A 19,168-nucleotide genomic window follows, 5' to 3' on the forward strand; every position below is an offset into this window, starting at 1 on the left:
GTTATTGTACCATTTTGTGATGGGTCCTCCATTCCTCTAGAGTTCAGAAATTTCAAGATCAACCAGTCCAGTTCCCTTATTTTACAAACAAGGAAGCAGGTTTAGAGAGGGCCAGTAACTTGTCCAAGTTATCCAGCCAAAGGTACAGTTTCAATCCCTGCTTTGCTCCCCAGAACAGACCTTACTCTTAGTCCCCGAGAGAGTGAGAAAATAGAAGACGCACTCCTTAAGGGCCCCACGCGCCAGCTCCCGGAAGGTTCTGGGAATCAGGGACTGTCTTCCCTGAGACAGAGAACTTGGAGGCGCAGTAAGTGTGTGTGTGTCTTTTTGGGGAGATGGGAGAGATCATGTTCATAGCCCTCTTCTTTCTCCTCCTGTGTTTTTTCCAACTGAATTAAGCCGAGCTCAAGAGCAGGTCTGGAAGTCTGAACAGACAGCGGTGAAGTGAGTTAAAACACGCAGCCACACTGGAGACCCCACCCAGGCAGAACAGCAAAGCTAAAATGAGTCCCACGTGCTCCACGATCAGCGTATGCTCTTCAGATTCGATTTGCTCTTTCTTGCCACTCCAGTACCAGTTCGAAGGTCACTGTTGTGTTTTGATTGCTTCAATTTGCAAAATAAATTTGAAATCATCTCTGGTTTGTTGACTTCTCCCATCCAGGGAAATGAAAGGACATTTAAAAAAACATATTCTCATGCAACTATTTCAAACCCACTTACCAGAAAAGCTCTCTAGTCCTTAAACTTCATCCAACAGATGTACTAATGTTGATATTTCTCTCTTTTTTTTAATTGCAGGACCCTTTGTGTAAATATTGGTAGAGATAACACTGACAGTTGTGTGAGCTGGTTGGATCCCAGCCAGAGAGAAAGGAATTAATCACAGTGGCCGGGAAGAGAGATTTCGAGACAGAGAACTCTCTTTCTGCATCACTTACTACTTTGTAATCCCCGGTAAATGAGGACCCCGGACCTCCCACTGCATGTGGCCTTATGTTACCATAGAGAAGCCGGATGGATAGGGGTTATCAGCTCTCCTGGGGACGCAGGCCGCCTGACTTCAGCTCCCAGCTCTGACACACATCACCTGAGCAATCTTGAGGACGTTATTTCATCTCCGTAAACCTCAGTTTCCCTCTCTCTGAAATGCTCCAGACAGTACCCACACTGGACAACTGCTTAGGATAAAAGGATACATCTTCAATAAAGCCTGGCACCGATTCACACCCATTTTAGTGCCCAGAGTATACAGTGCCCACCTGTGCTATGTGTCCGTGCTGTGACACAGGTGACACGCTTGCCACTCTCCACGTGAGGCACGTCAGCTGAGTGACACTCCTGGCCTCTGCCCCTCCCTCTTCTCCATGCTGTCAGAGGCCTGCCCCGTGGGTGAGGCCTGGGGTCTCTGTGAGCCAACGAGGACCTCATGGGTCCGTCTACCACCTTCTGGATGTGGTATTAGAAAGGTCAGCTGACTTAGTTATGAGCCACCTTCTCTACCCTTAGTTTTGCAATAGCAAACACGGCATCCCGGCCACCATATGCCTTACTTCTTTGTCTTATTTCTCAATTCCTTTAAAACTTGGTTGTTGAAGGTGGTATTTCTTATTAGGTTTCTCTTCTAGCTCATAAACAAGCCATTCTCCCTACAGCACCATTTTTTGTCTGTTTGAGCCCTGTGGGATTCCAAAACAGCTGCCGGGTGTTTCAGCCTGAAAAGAGTCCTTGCCGCCCACCCAGCTTTCAGAGCCGGAGATGTCTGCAGTTCACCAAACACATCTCAAGGGCTGACTATGGCCCGTCCCGAGCTCCCTACAGCGGATTCTGAGGCCCATGACCATGCGACTCAGAAGCTGTATTCCCACCTGCCAAACACTTCTTTGGAAAAGAAGAACACAGCCATGCAGACTCTGTTCCTTTGTGCCCATTATCACAGCCCCAAAGGTAAAGAGGCAAAAATATAATGTGTTAAGAACAACTCAGTCATTCTCTAAGACTGCAGATTTGAGCCCTTGGAAAAAGCTCTCAGGCAGCTTTGGCATTATGGTATCTTCACAGAAGGTTCTAATGTCACTTCGCTAACAAGTATTGAGCCCAAAGGCATGTAGAGATGAACAGGACATGAATCCCAATCTCAAAGAACTCCACATCTGAAGTGGGAGAGGTGCATAAATAATAAGAAAGTTCTACAGTAATGTTACAGGTACACTGAGGACAGTGCTGCACCCCTGGGAGGAGGAGAGAGGGAGGCTGTCAAAGAAAGTCTGCTACGGTATTGGACGACTTATTCAAGATGAATCAATGAAGTCAGCTATGTATGCGTGTAGAGGAAATGGGTGTCAGGATGTTCCAACAGATGGAGAACGTGAACAAACAGAGACGCATCGATGTGCCGCAAAACACAATCCAACAGGGAGAGCAGAGGACACTGGAGAGAGACAAGCTCAGAGATGAGTTCAGGAAAGGCCAGAAGGTGGTCCTAAGATCAGCTGCATGGGCTCATAAAAAATTGGATTCACTTGCCCCAGAAATTGGTTCTTCGGTGCACAGGCTTTTGACAAACTGGCCTGTGTCCATGTCAGCACTGGAGCTACAAAGGTGTGTAAAAGCAGACATGTCCTTAGCCTTCGTGGAGCTTCCATTCCAGTGGAGGCCAAGAAAGACTTGGCCAGACAAAGAGAGGCGGGAAGGGCAGAGCGGAGAGCATGTGCAAAGCCCTGGACTTGAAGGGACATCGGGAGTCCTGGGGCTGAGGTAGGGGAGCTCACTGTGTTTGCAGCTGAAGGAGCAAGCAGTAGAGATGCTGATGCCAGCAGCCAGGATGCTTGTAAAACGGGAAAAAAGCCTGTTCAGTCTGCATTATTGGGTGGGTTTGTTTTGTTTTTAATGCCCAAACTATGATGTAACAACTTGCAATTTCTGATACTGTCCGCCTGGAATGCAAAAGGCAGATTTTTTTTTTTTGGCACCACCTTTGTCTGAGGGCTGGAGGAAACAGACATGAACACAGCACTGCCTTTGAGGAGCTCAGCGTGAGCTGGGAGAGACAGTCACCTAAGGGCTTCACTCCACGGGAGAGAGCACTGCTCAGAGGCTCGTGGCCGTGCCCTGGGAGGGCTGCGACAGTCACTGAGGACCCGGGAGCCACAGGGAGACTTTCACTCGGGGGACCCTGCTTCAAGGGAAACAGACCACGTTAAATCCTTGAAGCCCTAGGATTCTAGACTAGTGGTCATTTTATCTTTTGGGCCCAGCGTCTCATTCAGAGGGAGCTTTGAACTTGTACCATTCACTTAATCCATAAAACAAAGACGCAGCAAGTGACTACCACTGCTGTGGATTGAGTCCTCATCTCGAAGTTTCCTAGGTGGAAATGACTCTAAGGCATTATCAGCCATTCACATGAACCTCTGGTGGCAGAAACTGCACTCTCCTGGAAGCAGGGTAGTGAAACTCTCGTGAGCGGGTTTCCGTAACAATGAAATGGGGGGAGCAGTGGTTCAGGAAGGACATCAGTCACATTTTTGCTGAGAGTAAGAAGAGTCATCTCTGGCCAAAGTGAAGAAATAAAAACGAGCCACTCTAACTACAGTGACAAGGACTTGTCCCCGGCAGATAGGCAAGTGGAGAGAACGATTCAAAAGGACAAGCTCCCGGTTTCCCCGCAAGCAAAGCCCTGGGCTAGACGCAGACGTGGACAGTCACAGCCATGACTGCCTGGTCCAGCTTGGCGCTTTCTCTCTGAGTGAGGGCGTAAAGAAATCACCAGCAGGAGCAACGTCTAACTGTTTGGGAAGATTCTTCTCCAACCCTTTAACCTTGTCATTTAAAAAACATGTTAAAGAAACCAAGCAATTTGAAAGACATTGCATGAATTCTGCCTCATCTCTCCGCCACTCTGACTGAAGATTTCTGTGAGGGACGTGCTTGTCCACCGACGCTTGTTCTCATGGTGACGTGTGAGAGGAGACGCAGGGATGCAGATGCCAGCATCTGCGGGAAGGAGGACCACTCGTTCATTCATTCAATTCCTTCTTTTGAAAGTAGATATTAAACACCTAAAATCTGGTCTTACCCTCGGGAAGGGGGTGAGGACGCATCTGCAAACCACGCATATTCTGGAACCTGGATCTCCTCTCTGCAAGTCTGGTATGTGTGCCTTTCTGGTTCTTGTTCTGCTACTTTCTACTGTATCTGAAGAAAACCTCCTGGATTATGAAATAAAACAGCCTATGCTGATATATAAGACATAACATTATATGTGATGTAGTGTCTTATTAACTGGGAAGTTATAAGCTAAAGTCATAAAAAATAAAATTTTGGTGAAAAAAGTAACCTATTCAGGACACAGCAAAATATAATTTTTTGCTTCTGAAGGTAGGTTACCCATATATTTAAATTTTGCATTATCACTGGGAGCCAATGGAGCTCTCAATTAAGAAAAGAAATACAAACACTGAGAGCATTGGTGATCTGCCCAAGGCAGCTGAGGAGGTAAGGGAGAGGCAGGGTAGCTGCCGTCTCTTGCTAGCCCATCCAGAACGAACTTGACCTCAGAAAGAATGACTTTCTTGTTTGGAGTAATTATAACATTGTTAGGGTTCTGCACATGGACTGATCCAGAGCATGATGATCATGATGATAATAAAAAATGATGATAAAACCCCAAAGTGAAGCCTCCACACAGCCCAACAGGGAAGACACTCCACATGAACACAAAGCAGAGGTACAATGGGGGAGGGAGGAGTTCGGGGCCTTGGGGAGAATCACCACTGTTGACCATGGAGGTCTCTCACGAATGCCATCATTCAGTCACTTCTGTGCTCTCAGTGTAGAAGGAAGGGAGAGAACGGAGGCACCTAAAATACAAAGCTATTCCTATCACCCTCAACCCTTTTGCAACTACTCCATCTTCACTATTTGAATGATTGAAAGACCAAACGTGTCTTTAAAGAGAGAGAGAGAATTTCGAAAACCAGTCATCTTTCTACTCTTATACACTCACACACAAGAGCAAATAATTTTCTAACCAGATCCGTAAATGGTCAACTGAAACAAATGTCCCAGTATCTCTACTTCTAATTACAGATAAAAAGTGCTAAGGCACTTAAAAATCTTTAATTCAGGGAAAATACAGAGCAACAGTGACAATTTGAAAGTGATTTTACATTACTTTCGACCATACTTCATTTAACTTAACAGAGTTTGAGGTGTCAGAAACCAGGATGAAGAACATGAGATGCAATGTGTCAAAGCTCCCTAAAAACATCTGAGCTTTCATTGACAAAGAAGCATCAATGAAAAAACAGCCAACTGTTCTGGCTTCTAATGAATATGGTTTTAACTCTGAAGATAGGTTTACTAGTAAATACACCCACTCACCCTCCCGTACACACTGTGCACACGTGCACACACACAGACCTTGAACAGTTTGTTTCTGTTGGATTAGTAACTGCATCCCATTTGAGCCCACACCTGGGGAAGAAAAAGCTTTCAATGGAGAAAGAATGCTTTCTGGGATGTTTTGCCTATGATAACACTGCAGAGTTGATTAACCAGTTAATAAGAAAATTTACCTCTAAATTCAATAATACCAGATGAACACGTGATTCTCCTGGAGGGACTCTAAAACAAACCCTGGGATAATTTACCTCCTGGCACATGTTTGTGGCATTCATTCATCAGTGAAGTAACTAATCAGAAAAGGCAGGTCTGAGAAAAAGAGTACCACTCACACACTGTTACCTCTCTACCATCAGAAAATGAGAGTGCTGCTCAGCCCTGAAGAGAAAGCAAACTGTGAAAGACTTTAGACCTAATAAGAATTTTACCAGCATCAATGATTCTAGCTTTTGCTAAGGAATTTTGAATTGTGAGGGTGGTTCACGTGTTCATCTTGTATTTTAAGATAGCAGCAAAGTTGGGTGCAATATAAAAGACTCAAGGCAAATATTTCACATATGTCAGACGGATGGATAGATGTTCAAACAGAAGGATGGTCACACTAGTTCTTGGATTGTTTGTAACTTTGTGAGATTTTCCCTTTTCGCCAGATTTTCTCAAGCATTTCTTTGGGTGTGGTCGGTTCATATCTACCCTTGAGGTAAGGGAAGAAATTAGTATTTCAATGGTCAAATCAATCTCATTACCCATCATTGGCCCCAAACCTTCCTCAGCTCCCAAGCCAGGCTTAATGGGCTGTGGATGGTCAGCTTTACTTCTGACTGTGATTAAGGAGAAAACCAGTGCTTTCTTATTTTCCTCCTATTCTTCCCCATCTTCCAAACTCTGACATCTCCAGCTCTGAAGCAACTTTCACATGAAAGTCAACACTGATTCATCAGAGAACTACTGGGATAAATGGGAAAACTCCAGCCTAGGATTTTGGTGGAGACTTGGTCGTTGCTGTGGCACTACGTAGAACTCCAGATTCTTAGTAAGGAGAAAGATGTACCAGGTGATTTTTAGCATCCGCTCGGACACAGGAAGGCAGAGCCTGCGTTTACAGTGTGCCAGAGAACCATTAACCCTGGGCTACAGCCAAAGACTCGACACTGGCTTCCCTGCTCGCAGAGGCTCATGCAGAATCCAACTTTTCAAATTGGATGAGGAAGTGGGACGGAAAAATACAGTTAAACAAATGTTTGAAAAATTAGAAAATAAGAGGGTCTCAAAATACATAAGCCCTGAGAAACTCTCCTATAAAGAGCCACCTGAGTTGGCCACTCAGCTGGGCCTGATTTCCTCACATGCATCTTTAATAGACCCTTCTGGACCTGCAGCCTCTTGCTTTCTGAGGCTACAAAGTTAAGCTGGAGGAGTTATATAGACATTATCAAGGCTCTTTTTGGTGTTAGAAAATGTCTTCTGTGATCCTGCCCCATCAATGCCAGACTTTGTTGCTTAAAAGCGAAGTTGGATACTTGATGTTTAAGTTTTATACCTAGTGAATTACCATCTCAATAAGTAAGAATGTCTGTTAATGATGAGTGAAAATATGTAACTACTCAATTTCCTCAGGTAATGTCTCTTCACAAAATGAAATTGTAATGTGTTTTTATTAAACCGTATCTGTACCTTGGGCATGTTATCAGCATAACCTTTATCCCTGATCCTTTACTGAACAAAAAGAAATGGTAACTTTCTTATAGCAATAGCAGGACAAAGAGAGTGAGAAGACCCAGGGACGTGACCTCTGGAGAATGAAATATGGCTCCTTCTTCGTCCTTGACTCCCACCCCATCCCAAGAAGCTGTCGGCACGATACTGTGCTGGGCCCCTGAGAGACTGAAAGGAAACAAACAGAATCTGCCATGAATTCAAAAACGTCACCTGGAGATGCTGCCAAAGTGTCATCATCTCATCTCCCCAAGGCCCCCCAGCACTGCTGAGCTGAACAAACACCCTCAGTGCTGGCCACTCAGTTTACCTGGGGATGGAGATTAATTAGGTCATTCCATGGAAGAGATTACCAGAAGCCCCCCTCTCCTCTATGGAAAGGTTGATAGGAAAATACAATCTGAACTGAACACCTCCAGATAGTGTTAAGATATATACATCAGTGGTTCTCAACCTTGGCTGCCTAATCAGAATCACCTGGGAGGCTCCTAAAAGTCAATCCAAAAGCTTGGGCCGCATCCCAAGAATATTTAGCTCCAACTTTCTGGGGTGGTACCCTGGGCAGCAGAGAAGAGCCTCCCAGGAGATTCCAACAGCTCCCAAGATTGAGGACCATTGTTTCGCATGTGTTTGATACACCCAGCGATCAGGAGAGCCGGGAGCTCCAAGGGACTGAAACCCAAGACACTGCAGGGAACCGACGACAAAGACATCTGTCTACCCAAATGAAAGATGTGCAAAACTTGAATCAAGACAGCAGACACCTGCACCCCAATGTTCATAGCAGCACTATTTACAATAGCCAAGACATGGAAACAGCCTCAATGTCCATTGACAGATGGCTGGATAAAGATGTGGTATATTTATACAGTGGGATCAGGTACTTGAAGCAGAATGGCAGGCAAAATACTCCTCTTATGTTTAATTATTAACTCTTTTTTTAAGATGTTGTTTTTGTTTTTATGATGAGCCCTTACAATTAAATGTGTGTGCGTTACATGCAAATATGATGCAGCCACGGTGCAGGGGTCTTGTTCTCTTTTCTAACAATCACTGAATATAGAGCTAAAAAGTTCCTGATATATCAGGCAGGGCTGTCCTTTGCCCTCTGGAAATTCTGTTTCTGAACTATCCAAGCAGATTCTGCAGAATGTTGAAGGGGTAAGATTTCCTTCACCACAGGACAGGCCTGGAATGAGAATTTCTTAATTAGGAAACATTACAAACAGTCAAAACTATGAAGCTTTTCGGTGAAATTATCACTAGTGAACATAAGTTATAAGTTAATTCTAATTTAGGAGTCATGACATTGAGCAAACGCCTTTGTAATATTTATTCAAGTCATAAATTCTAATATGTGCTCATACGACACTCTTGAGAGACATTCATAAAAATTACGACTTATCAACAGGGTGAGCAAATACATATGAATCATTTCTTTTGGAAAAAAAAAAAAAGGCCAGCAGCATGTAAGGAAATAATGTTCAAGGCTGTATCTCAACTGAAAAAACACGGTTAAAAACCGAATGCTACAGTAAATTCCTGATCAATTTCCTTTCCTAAGCAGCCTGTCAAGTAAGAGGCAAAGATTTTCAGCCACCTAGCTGAGCAGTAATCTTGCTCACATTTAAAATAAAACCCTATAAAAGCACTCTTAATTCCCTTCTAGATACTTTTAAGAAAGCGTTTCCAGCTCCAAAAAAAAATCAAATAATGGAAATAAACATTCAGCGGTAAGAAGAGAGGGAATGATAGCACGACTGAAAAGAAAAGCTGATTAAAGGCATGTTCATCCCTGTCTTAACTAATCCACTGTTTTAAATGAAGCAACACTTTGTAAAGAAAGCATGTATCATGTGCCTTAAGTAATTATTTAAACTCCTAGAGCACTAATCATTTTATCATTCTATGACCTAAGAAGGGAACTTTGTTATAGTTTCACATTTGGAATCAGGACTAGCCCCGAGAGAAAATTATTTGGAAAATAATAAAGAAATGGATCCAAATGACCTAAACAAATAATAGAAGGAACAGTGAGTCCATTTTTGGTTTTCAAGCTTGCCCCAATAATAACCTTCCATTTCTCCAGTGCCATTTAATTTGCAAAGCACTTCCTTTGGCTCACGTCAGCCTATGGAGTAGGCAGAGCATGCGCTCTCTGCGTTTAACAGATGAGGGGTGCAAGACCAGAGAGGTTACAAGGCTTGCCCTAAGACTGAATCAGCAAACTCCAGCCCATGCACTAAATCTGCTCTTGGCTGTTTGTTTTAACCATGAGGTTAAGAACAGCTTTCACATTTTGCAAATAGCCTTTGTAAGTCAGCCTCACTAGCTGGCTTATCCACTGCCCAAGGGCTACGTCTGCACAAACAATAGGCAGAAGAGTTGCAGCAGAGACTACAGAGCCCTCAAAGCCAAAAATATTTACTCTCTGGCCCTTTAAAGTTTGCTGACCCTGGCTCGAGACCCCCAGGGGAGCCATCAGTAGAGCCCAGACTGAGGGGATCAACCCAGTGTTCTTTCCACTCATTCTGTTGCCTCTCCTTAAACCATTTCAACATGTGGTTCGTCCCTGGCATGTGTTTGAGAGATAAGAGGGAGTTTATGAAGCAGGAATGCAAGTACTTGAAGTAGAAAGAAGGCACTGAGAATGGAGCCAGAGACAGCAATGGGGGAGGAGACAGGTAGCACTGACTCATCTCCTAGCTTCACTCATCTGCGGAAGAAGAGGAATTCTGCTCCAGGATGGACCATAGCCAGAGACTCACCCACCCCTGATTTGGAGGATTTAAATGATGAGATTGGGGGCCTTTTGGGTTGACATTTAGATTAGCCTTCAGACTTACAGTTAATGCTGGAATGGGTTAAGACTTTGGGGTATATAGGAATGGGGTGAATGTATTTTGTTTCTGGGATGGACAATCTGTGGGGGCAGAGGGCAGACTGTGCTAGGTTGAATAGTGCTCCCCTGAAATTCAGGCAAACCCCAAACCTCAGAAAGTAACTACTTGGAAATAGGGTCTTTGTAGATGTAATCAAGCTATGGTGAGGTCACACTGGATTAGGATGGGCCCTACCCAGAGACTGGTGTCCTCATAAGAAGAGGGAGATTCAGACACAAGCAGAGAGGAGGATGCCATATGAACACAGAGACACACACGGGAGGGAATGCTATATGAAGACAGAGTCAGTAATGGGTTGACGAATTTATAAGCCAAAGGACCCTGAAGATTGCCAGCAACCACCAAAAGCCAGGAGAGCAGCATGGAACAGAGCCTCCCCGAGAGCCTCTAGTTGGAACCAGTCACCGTGATTTCAGACTTCCAGACTTCAGAACCGTGAAGGAATAAATCTGTTTCAAGCCACCCAGTTCAAGGTCCTGTGTTATGGCAGCTGCAAGGAAACTAACGCAGATTAGTGGGCAAGTGGACATGGCCTTATGAAAAAGAATTAAGATCAAGAGGAAGGAAGAAAGTGGTGGAACGTCCAACCCTATAAAACCTTTTTGTGTGAAATATAAACTTGGAGTACCTCTAGAAGACCTTGAGGGAAAACCAAACCAAAACAAACCCAGAGACCTACTAAATCTGATCAGGTTTACCAACACCCATTGCCAAGGTAAGCAGCACCGACTTCTATTTGAGCCTTTTCTTCTCAACAGGCCTATTTACAAATCTACCCCTAAATTCCAAGCTTTCCCCAGCCACCCCATTCTGACTGGGAAACAAAATGCCTCTTTACAAAGAAGGAAAATACATTAACTAAAATCACCACAAGGACGTTCCTGACATACCTCTTCTCTGAAATAATCTTAAATTTCCACAGATGGCCTTATTTTTAAAATAACTTGCACGGGGTTTTTCTTTTCTTTTTTTTAATGCACACATTCAAAAAGGTATAATGCGTGTATTCAAAACCAACGTGTATAGGAATCATCAGAATCACTTCTAGAATCTCCGGAAGGCTCAGTATGGACCCCGCATGTGACCTGGCACCAGATGGAGTAAAAGCTAACTCCCACCACGGCCCCCGCACGTGCACACACATACACACACTTTTCAGCCTGACACTGTTCAAGGTTGAAGCTATAGCCAAGACACACCCCTTCATTTCCTCAAGACTGCAAGGAGATGGTGGTAAAGACATGGGGTTGCAGTCACACTATAAAGATACATCTAAAATTCGGTGCAAGCTGTGTTCTCCTATGTAGCCCAGCCACTGAGTAATACAAGCATTAGATCCATTGCTACGAAACTCTTCGTATATATCACATATATAAAATATACATGAAAACAGGTGCCACAAGTTCATGATGTCCCTGAGGTCCACACGTAAGCCTTTAAGCCATTCTGGCGTTTTAGCAGCTAAATTCTTTTTTTAATTTTTTTAAATGTTTTTCAAATTGAAGTATAGTTGATTTCAATGTGTTAGTTCCTGGTGTACAGCATGGTGATTCAGATATATATATATATGTATGTATTCTTTTTCATTATAGGTTATTGCAAGATACTGAATATAGTTCCCTCCGCTGTATAGTAGGACCTAGTTGTTTATCTGTTTTATATACAGTAGTTTGTATCTGCAAGTCTCAAACTCCTAATTTATCTCTTCCCCGCTTTCCCCTTTGGTAACCATAAGTTTGTTTTTTATGTCTGTAAGTCTGTTTGTTTTGTAAATAAGTTCATTTGTATCACATTTTAGATCCACATGTAAGTGATACCATATTTGCCTTTCTGTGTCTGACTTCACTTAGTAGAATCTCTAGATCCAAGCAGACTGAGCTGCTGAATTCTTTTTAATAGATCCACAAGAGGTTCATCTTAGAATTTTTCTCTTTAGCATCACGTCATGTTGTAACTTGGTATCAATTACTTTAAATAAACCCTGTTTGTCATCTAGATTCTTAATGAGCTCAGACACAACATTTCCCTATGGCTTTACATTCCAGTATACCATATAAAATTTTTTTTGTCTCTTCCTCCCACCCTCCTGCCTCATTATTTTCCTACAGTCTTAAACACATGTGTATTTCAAATAACCCCAGGTGACAGGAAAGCCAGTGGCAGCTTGATATCCTTGCTTTATGAGAGTCCATTGCTAGTTGGGACAAGAGCTTCACTCTTCATAAACCACCACTTAGCTCCTAAGAAGGGCCAGCTCCCAAAACAAACAAACAAAACCCGCTGACTTCTTTGAGCAGTCTGCAGGGCATTTAGGAAAATACTTCCTAAGACTGAGAATTCTTAAAAAGTTGCCCACTGTAAACCCAAGGTCTCCATGGCGCTAAGGAAGTTAGAAATTAACCAGGTATCTTAGCCAAAAGAAAAGATGTGTCTGTGTGTCTTTCTTTTCTCAGCACCTGAAAAAAGCCACCGAAAGGACTACCCACACTTCTGAATCATGGCGCAATGGGAAGCAACACACTGCTTTTGTGCTAGAACTTCTGCAGAAATAAGACTGCAGGGCTGTTACTAAATTCACCACAATCTTTGGGAGGAACTCTGCCCTGAGCCTGAGCTCCAGAGCTGCTTTTGGCCGCTGACAGAAGCACCCAATAAATCTTTTAGTTCAGAGACACAGGCCGACCAGAAGAGGAGAGCCTGCATTCACCCATAGGTCCAACACCCTGAAGCTCCTTACCTCATTCTGCTCACACACATACTGTATCCGCAGGGTGTCCATGGCGCGGATCATGGCTTGCATGGCAGTGAATATGTTTTGGTAAACCAGCTTTGTGAACCCCTTTCTGTCTTCATCGCTGTAACCAGACCCGTGGATAATTCTCATCTGCTTGATAAAGGTGCTTTTGCCACTTTCACCAGTTCCTAATAAGACAAAACAAGTGAAAAAACGTAGTCAGCAGTCTTTCAAAGGAACTCACTGAGAAAGAAAGGACCTCCAGGCAGGGTTGGCCAATATTAGGAGTACGAGGTGGATGGGGTGGACTTGGAAAGGGCCTGCTGAATGCTTACACAGTTTAAGCTGGAGAGTAATACCATCCTAAACCCCTGGGCAGAGGGGTCCTTACCCTGTGCTCTAGAAGGCCTTGAATATCACACGCATGTGCACACACGATTTATTGAGGACACACGAGTGTCCCTGTCTCTAGGAGCAATCCTAACCATCAGCTCTTGTGACTGACACTGTGTAGGCCCCAGGGAACCACCCACGCCCCGCATCCCTTGCCCTAAGACCTGGAAACATGTGTCAACAACTAGCACGCTGCAGCGGTGCAAGAAAGAACCTTCTGCTCACTGCTGCCTCCCTTCCACCTCTGGAGGCAGGAAAGGTGGGTGCTGTCTGCCCAAGCTGGGGATGAGGAAACTGGCAAGACCGATGCAAATATGGAGCTGGGATTAGAAGCCAGGCTGCCCACGCCTCGGCCTGCAAGTTTCACCACAAATATCACCCCACCAAAGGAATTTTCTTCCCCTCCACCCCCAGAACAGTTAAGCCCATCCCCTTTAAGCCCTCAAAGTGCCTGTGGACACCCCAGTGGGGCACATCCCCTAAATGATTGCTTGCCGATATGTCTCTTACTACATCCTTAGTCTGGGAAGGGTAGGGCATGGGAGTCATTCATTTGGGTACCACCAACATTGTGCCAGCTAGAGAGTCAGCTCTCAGAAAGTGGCTAAATAAAGCAAACTAAATGTCCATCGACAGATGAGTGGATAAACAATCTGTGGTGTATTTACACAGCGGAATACTACTCAGCCATAAAAAAGAATAAAATAATGCCATTTGCAGCAGCATGGATGGACCTACAGATCATCATTCCAAGTGAAGGAAACCAGAAAGAGAAAGACCATATGATATCACTCATATGTGGAGGCTAAAAAAAAAAAAAAAAGAAAAGAAAAAAGAGGACACTAGTGAACTTATCTACAAAAAGAACAGACTTGCAGACATAGTAAACAAACTTATGGTTATGGTGGGTAAGGGAGTGGGAAGGGATAAATTTGGAGTTTAAGATTTACATATGTTAAACCACTATATATAAAAATAGATTTAAAAATCACATTTCTTCTGTATAGCACAGAGAACTATATTTAATATCTTACAATGACCTTTAATGAAAAAGAATATGAAAACAAATATATGTATATATATATGCATAATTGGGACATTATGCTGTATACCAGAAATTGACACATTAAAAAAATTGAAGTATAGTCAAAGTGGCTAAATGAAAGAATGGATGTAACAAACGTTGAGAAGTCAGTCTTCCTGCATAGATCTTATAAAACGGACAACTGCAGAAAATTAAGATATGAATTGTCTAAAGATGATTGTGATAAGACCAGATGCCCCTGAAGCCACCCTTTCGTGGTGACTCTCGGTTGTTTAGACCCCGTATGATAATGTGAGGACCTGTGGGAAGACCCTACACTGTCAGAGCTTGGTCCAGAGTCCTGGATCAGATTAGATCTCTGCTCTTACAGAGTCTTGGGGTCCCTACATCTTCTTCCATCTATTACGTTGCCATGATTGCTTCTATTCCCTCCAGCAAGGTCGACCTCGGGTCCAGAGCTACCTTTCCTCAAGCTAATGTTAATACTTCTACATGGTATACACCACAAAGCTGACAGAACAGAGAGATAATATAACCATCTCAAGGCACACTACAACTTGGGCCCTCTTAAGCCAGAAAAATCACTCAAGACTCACCCCAAAGTTCTACCCCAGGGTAGAGAACCTTTTCAGATATTACAGCCATTCACCTACAAAAAGGTAAAGCCAACCACGCTACCAGCCCCAAACACAGAAACATTTTTAAAAAGCCATGATTTTGCTTTTGGACCTGGAACACTTTGAAAAGAAAAGGTTACAAGTGATTTTGAAGATTAATTAAAAAGAAGTTATAAATGTATTCTATCAATACTAATAGTTTAAAATATTCTTAAGTTCTATATTGTGATTATTTGAAGAATAAAAAACCAAATATGGGGCAAAAAAAGGATAGGCAAAGGCAAAGAAGAGACACACCCCCCAGGGCTGAGGTCACGAGAGCAGAGACTGGATGTGGGGCAGCCTCTCACTCTCAGTTAAGACTCAACACAACCCAGCTTGTATCTTCTTTTTCCAGAAGGGACACTGAAAATCAAAAAGATTACACAGTTTATATAATCTTTGTCCAAGGTCAAAGTTTGTCTGAGGTCACTCAGCTTGGAAGTGTTGAGTCTTGAGTCTAAATCCAGATCTACATTGATATATCCACTTCCCACAATAACACCATGTACACTGAGTGTTTTCCCAAATAAATGGCCAAGCCACACCCTCCTATCAGCTAAAGCACTGACTTCATCTGGTACTGAGACTCTAACACTTGGGACTTTAGTTCTTCAGAGCTCTGCTCTAAATGAGCCAGTTCCAATAGCAGAGGGGGGCTGAGGTGGCGGCGGACACATGAGAGGAAAGTCATTCTTGGCAATGACGGCTGTGACCAGGACCAGGGGACCAGTAAACTCAAGCTAAGGGTCTGAGCTGAGTTTCCTTAATTCTTCTAAACAGAAACTCAACACTTATACAGTAAGTGCAACTGTTCACTTATTCTGGACGAGTAAAAGAAACATCTAAAGGATATGATTTTTAGAATGAGAATTATCTTTGATTGGAGGATTAGGTGACCTAGCTTTGACATCTTACCTAATTGCACATTAGAATGTATGGTTTGGGTCAGTAGCGTGGATCCACTCTCCTTTGTTTCTTATCCCTTTGTGAGAACTTTCTCATGGACTCCCCCACAATATCAACATGCAGGTGGGCGCCCCTCCCGGGCCCCCGCCGACAGCAGGAGAATGTGAGCCCTCACTCTGGGAGCAGCATTTTGGTTCACAGGGAGGAGGAAGCCTTTGGTTCGAAGGCGAACTTTGGTGTCAGGTGACCAAGAGATTTAATCAGATGAGACAAGGGAGGGGAGACAGGGGAGGGGACCGCAGCCCAGAGGACTTTCGCTCCTGAATCCAATGTGGTTAAAACACAGGGCACGGAAAGGAGTAAAACTGCAATTCCATCTCTAGATTCTGTTCCAATTGTAAGTAAGGGGAACGCCTGCTCTCCTCCATTTAGTTTTTGCTTCACTATTTTCATACTTGGGGCGGGGGCGGTGGTCAACAATGGGTCATAAGTACTGCAAAACTTTCATTAAGAGCCTGCTAGTTTGAGGTTCTTACTTATCCTACCACAAATGTGGTCTGTAATAAAATCAGCAGGCAACTTCTGGGCAAGGCACTCTGGCTGGTAACAGATTCCCCAGAGGGCCTGGCGCGCGTTCCCTGCTTTGTGCCCTCTGACCTCCAGGCAGGAGACCAACCTGCTTCTCCCAACTGCTTCTCGTAAGGCTCGCATACTCTTCTGAGTCTCTCACTACAGCGTTCTGCCAGGATCCTCTGCCTCGCCCAGCCTTCAACATGAGTTATTTCCTTTTCCAGCACAGACGCTCAGTTAAGTGGTTACTCCACACTTACGTGGCTGGCCGTCCTGGCACGGTCAGCACATATGGATAACTTGTGTTCCATTTAAGTGAAAGTTCAGCTCCGTGGGCTTCCTGCTTCTGTGGGTGGAGGTGGGCACTTTGCAGGGCTGGGAGCTTTTCTCAAGACGCTGACTCCTGGCATCAACTTCACCAGGAGTAAACTCACCAGGAGTTTCCTCAAACTCCATCATCTGTGTACCTGCCCTGCTATTTTTATCATATCCATGTACCATTCTGTACGATTATATAATATTGAAGTTTTTTTTTATTTAAATAAGCTTGTTATGTAAGGAAACATGAACGTCATGAGTGAAAAGCCAGTATTGTCTGCCATGAGGACTCACATTAAATACATTATCATAAGACTTCAGTGATATTGTAACTACAAGCATCTTGTCTATCCCCAGTGATCTGTGTATTTTTTTTCAGAAAACAATGCACACAAATTATTGTCCTCTTTATGTGAAATGGAGCCATTTACTCTCCATCCTTAAAGGAGCTTTCTCTCTCCTTCTCTCTAGAGGCTTCTGAAATTCTACCCATGAACCTCACCCACATACAAAAACACTGAAGGTTGAAACTCATGTAGCTGAAAAGGGTCCAGCAAAATGTCTCAGCACTAAAATTCTAAACTCTTTCTGATATGTGAGAAAGCCATGAGGTTCAAGTTTCAGCTTAATTTTGAACACACAAAAGGCTGGGGGGAGGGGCGGGGAAGTTGCTTTTGAGGAGACAGGAGGAAACAGAGGCCAAAGTAAAATAAATCCTTTCCAAGTGATAGACCAAGGACATTTACACAGAAAGCCAATTGTTCTCAAGTTCACTACAACCTTGAGTTAAGACCGCCTCCCCGAGAGTCAAAGCGAGGAGCTGATAAAGCTTCTCAGATGGGCAGAGCCACCTCCCGCAGTCTGTGATGTGTTCTCAAACTATCTAGGGGAAACTGCTGTTTTCAGCTCCGTGTTACAGAAGACAATGTACATAAACAGAACAAAAGTGGGGACACAATTCTGGACGCTGGTGTATATGATCTACGAGACCAACGGGTAGAAGAACGTATGGACATTCTCACGTGACTGGCAGGCTGGCTCTGTGGGGACAGGGCCTTATCGCACTTGTTCCCTGGTATCTTTGGAGCCTAGATCAGAGCACAGAGTGCAAGTCTGACAGACATTCGTGCTTGGGTATTTATTGACTTAAGACAACCAGGACGAGCACGGTTTGGGAAAGCGATATAGGAAGAGGGTTTGCCTGGCCAGGAGAGACTCTGGACTAACTGGATGAGTCTGCTGAGTACACAAAGCAGCCTCCCACGGGAGCAGGCGCCCTGCCACTTGCCCGGTCTGATGAGGACACGCGGGCCCTGGGGCCAGCCACACAGGGAGGCCCAGGTTCCGTATCAGGGTTTCCTGGTAGTGAGGTAGGTGCGTTAAGAAAATTCCTTTTGTCATCCTTAAGCAGGAGCCGTTCTCAGCAGCAAGGAGAGTGGCCCAGAGGAGAGGGCCTGGATTTGGGGGCACGTTGCCTGGACCCCTGGAAACTCACCGCTGACCCTGGGCCACACGGTGGGAGTTTACGCACCTAAGAGTGCTGCAATCCTGGTGCTCGTTATCCTAAAGATGCTGATTTGGGAGCGGATCTGGCTAATGTTGGGGAAGATCCCAAATGACTCCCGACTGCTACGGTCAGAATGTTTGTGTCCCCCCAAAATTCTTTCTTTTTAATTGAAGTATAGTCAATTTACAATGCTGTGCTGATTTCTGGTGTACAGCACAGTGACTCATTTATACATATACATATATTCCTTTTCATATTCTTTTTCATTATAGGCCGTTGGGAAGTATTGAACATAGCTCCTGTGCTCTACAGCAGGGCCTCATTGTTTTGCTGAAAACCTTATGCCCAAATAGGTGGTATCAGGAGGGGCTTTGGGAGTTAATTAGGTCATGAGAGTGGAGGCCTCATGAATGGGATTAGTGCCCTAATAAAAGAGAGCCCAGAGCACTCCCCTGCCCCTTCTACCACGTGAGGATGCCAGGAGACGTCTGCTACCTGGAGGAGAGCTCTCACCAGAGCCCAGCCTTGGTGGCACCCTGCTCTCCAACTTCCAGCCTCCAGACTGTGAGAAATAAATTTCTGTTGTGCGTGAGCTACCCAGTCTGGGGTATTTCACAGCAACCCAAATGAACTAAGACATCTACCTAAGTGCAATCCAATGGAGGGGGGGATGTGCCACAAAAACGCAGATTCCTGGGCTCCTCCTCAGTTCAACCCTGACTGGTCCTTGCAGGAGCCTGGCAATGTGCATTTTTAACTGGAGCTCTCGAGGTTCTGATTCCCAGGGACTGGGAAGCCTTTCTCAGAGCTCTTCCAAGGGGAACCTCTACTAAGCTACCAGGGACTGGAACGCTCACAGAGTTACATTTTGTTCTGTTTAGGTGATGAGTTTTTATACCAAGCTCCAATTTCACTTCTGCATGAATAAAATATATCTGTGGGAGCTTTTTCCATTTCCAGAGGGAAAACATTTCTAAGGTGCCTAAAGATTCACTTACTCAGTCCTACCTA

At 44.3% G+C, this 19,168-nt stretch overlaps 1 protein-coding gene across 3 annotated transcripts in view; it reads right to left on the bottom strand.

Annotated features, from left to right (window-relative positions):
• Window positions 1-19,168, bottom strand: part of GNA14 (G protein subunit alpha 14) — a 150,341-nt gene that overhangs the window by 47,068 nt on the left and 84,105 nt on the right. For all 3 annotated transcript variants that reach the window (XM_006209349.4, XM_072959620.1, XM_072959621.1), the window contains one exon: window positions 12,763-12,947. In XM_006209349.4, coding sequence (XP_006209411.1) covers window positions 12,763-12,947 — 185 coding nt within the window. The remainder of the gene's footprint in view (window positions 1-12,762; window positions 12,948-19,168) is intronic.

The sequence above is a fragment of the Vicugna pacos genome, chromosome 4, assembly GCF_048564905.1.
Source record: "Vicugna pacos chromosome 4, VicPac4, whole genome shotgun sequence".
NCBI lineage: Eukaryota > Metazoa > Chordata > Mammalia > Artiodactyla > Camelidae > Vicugna > Vicugna pacos.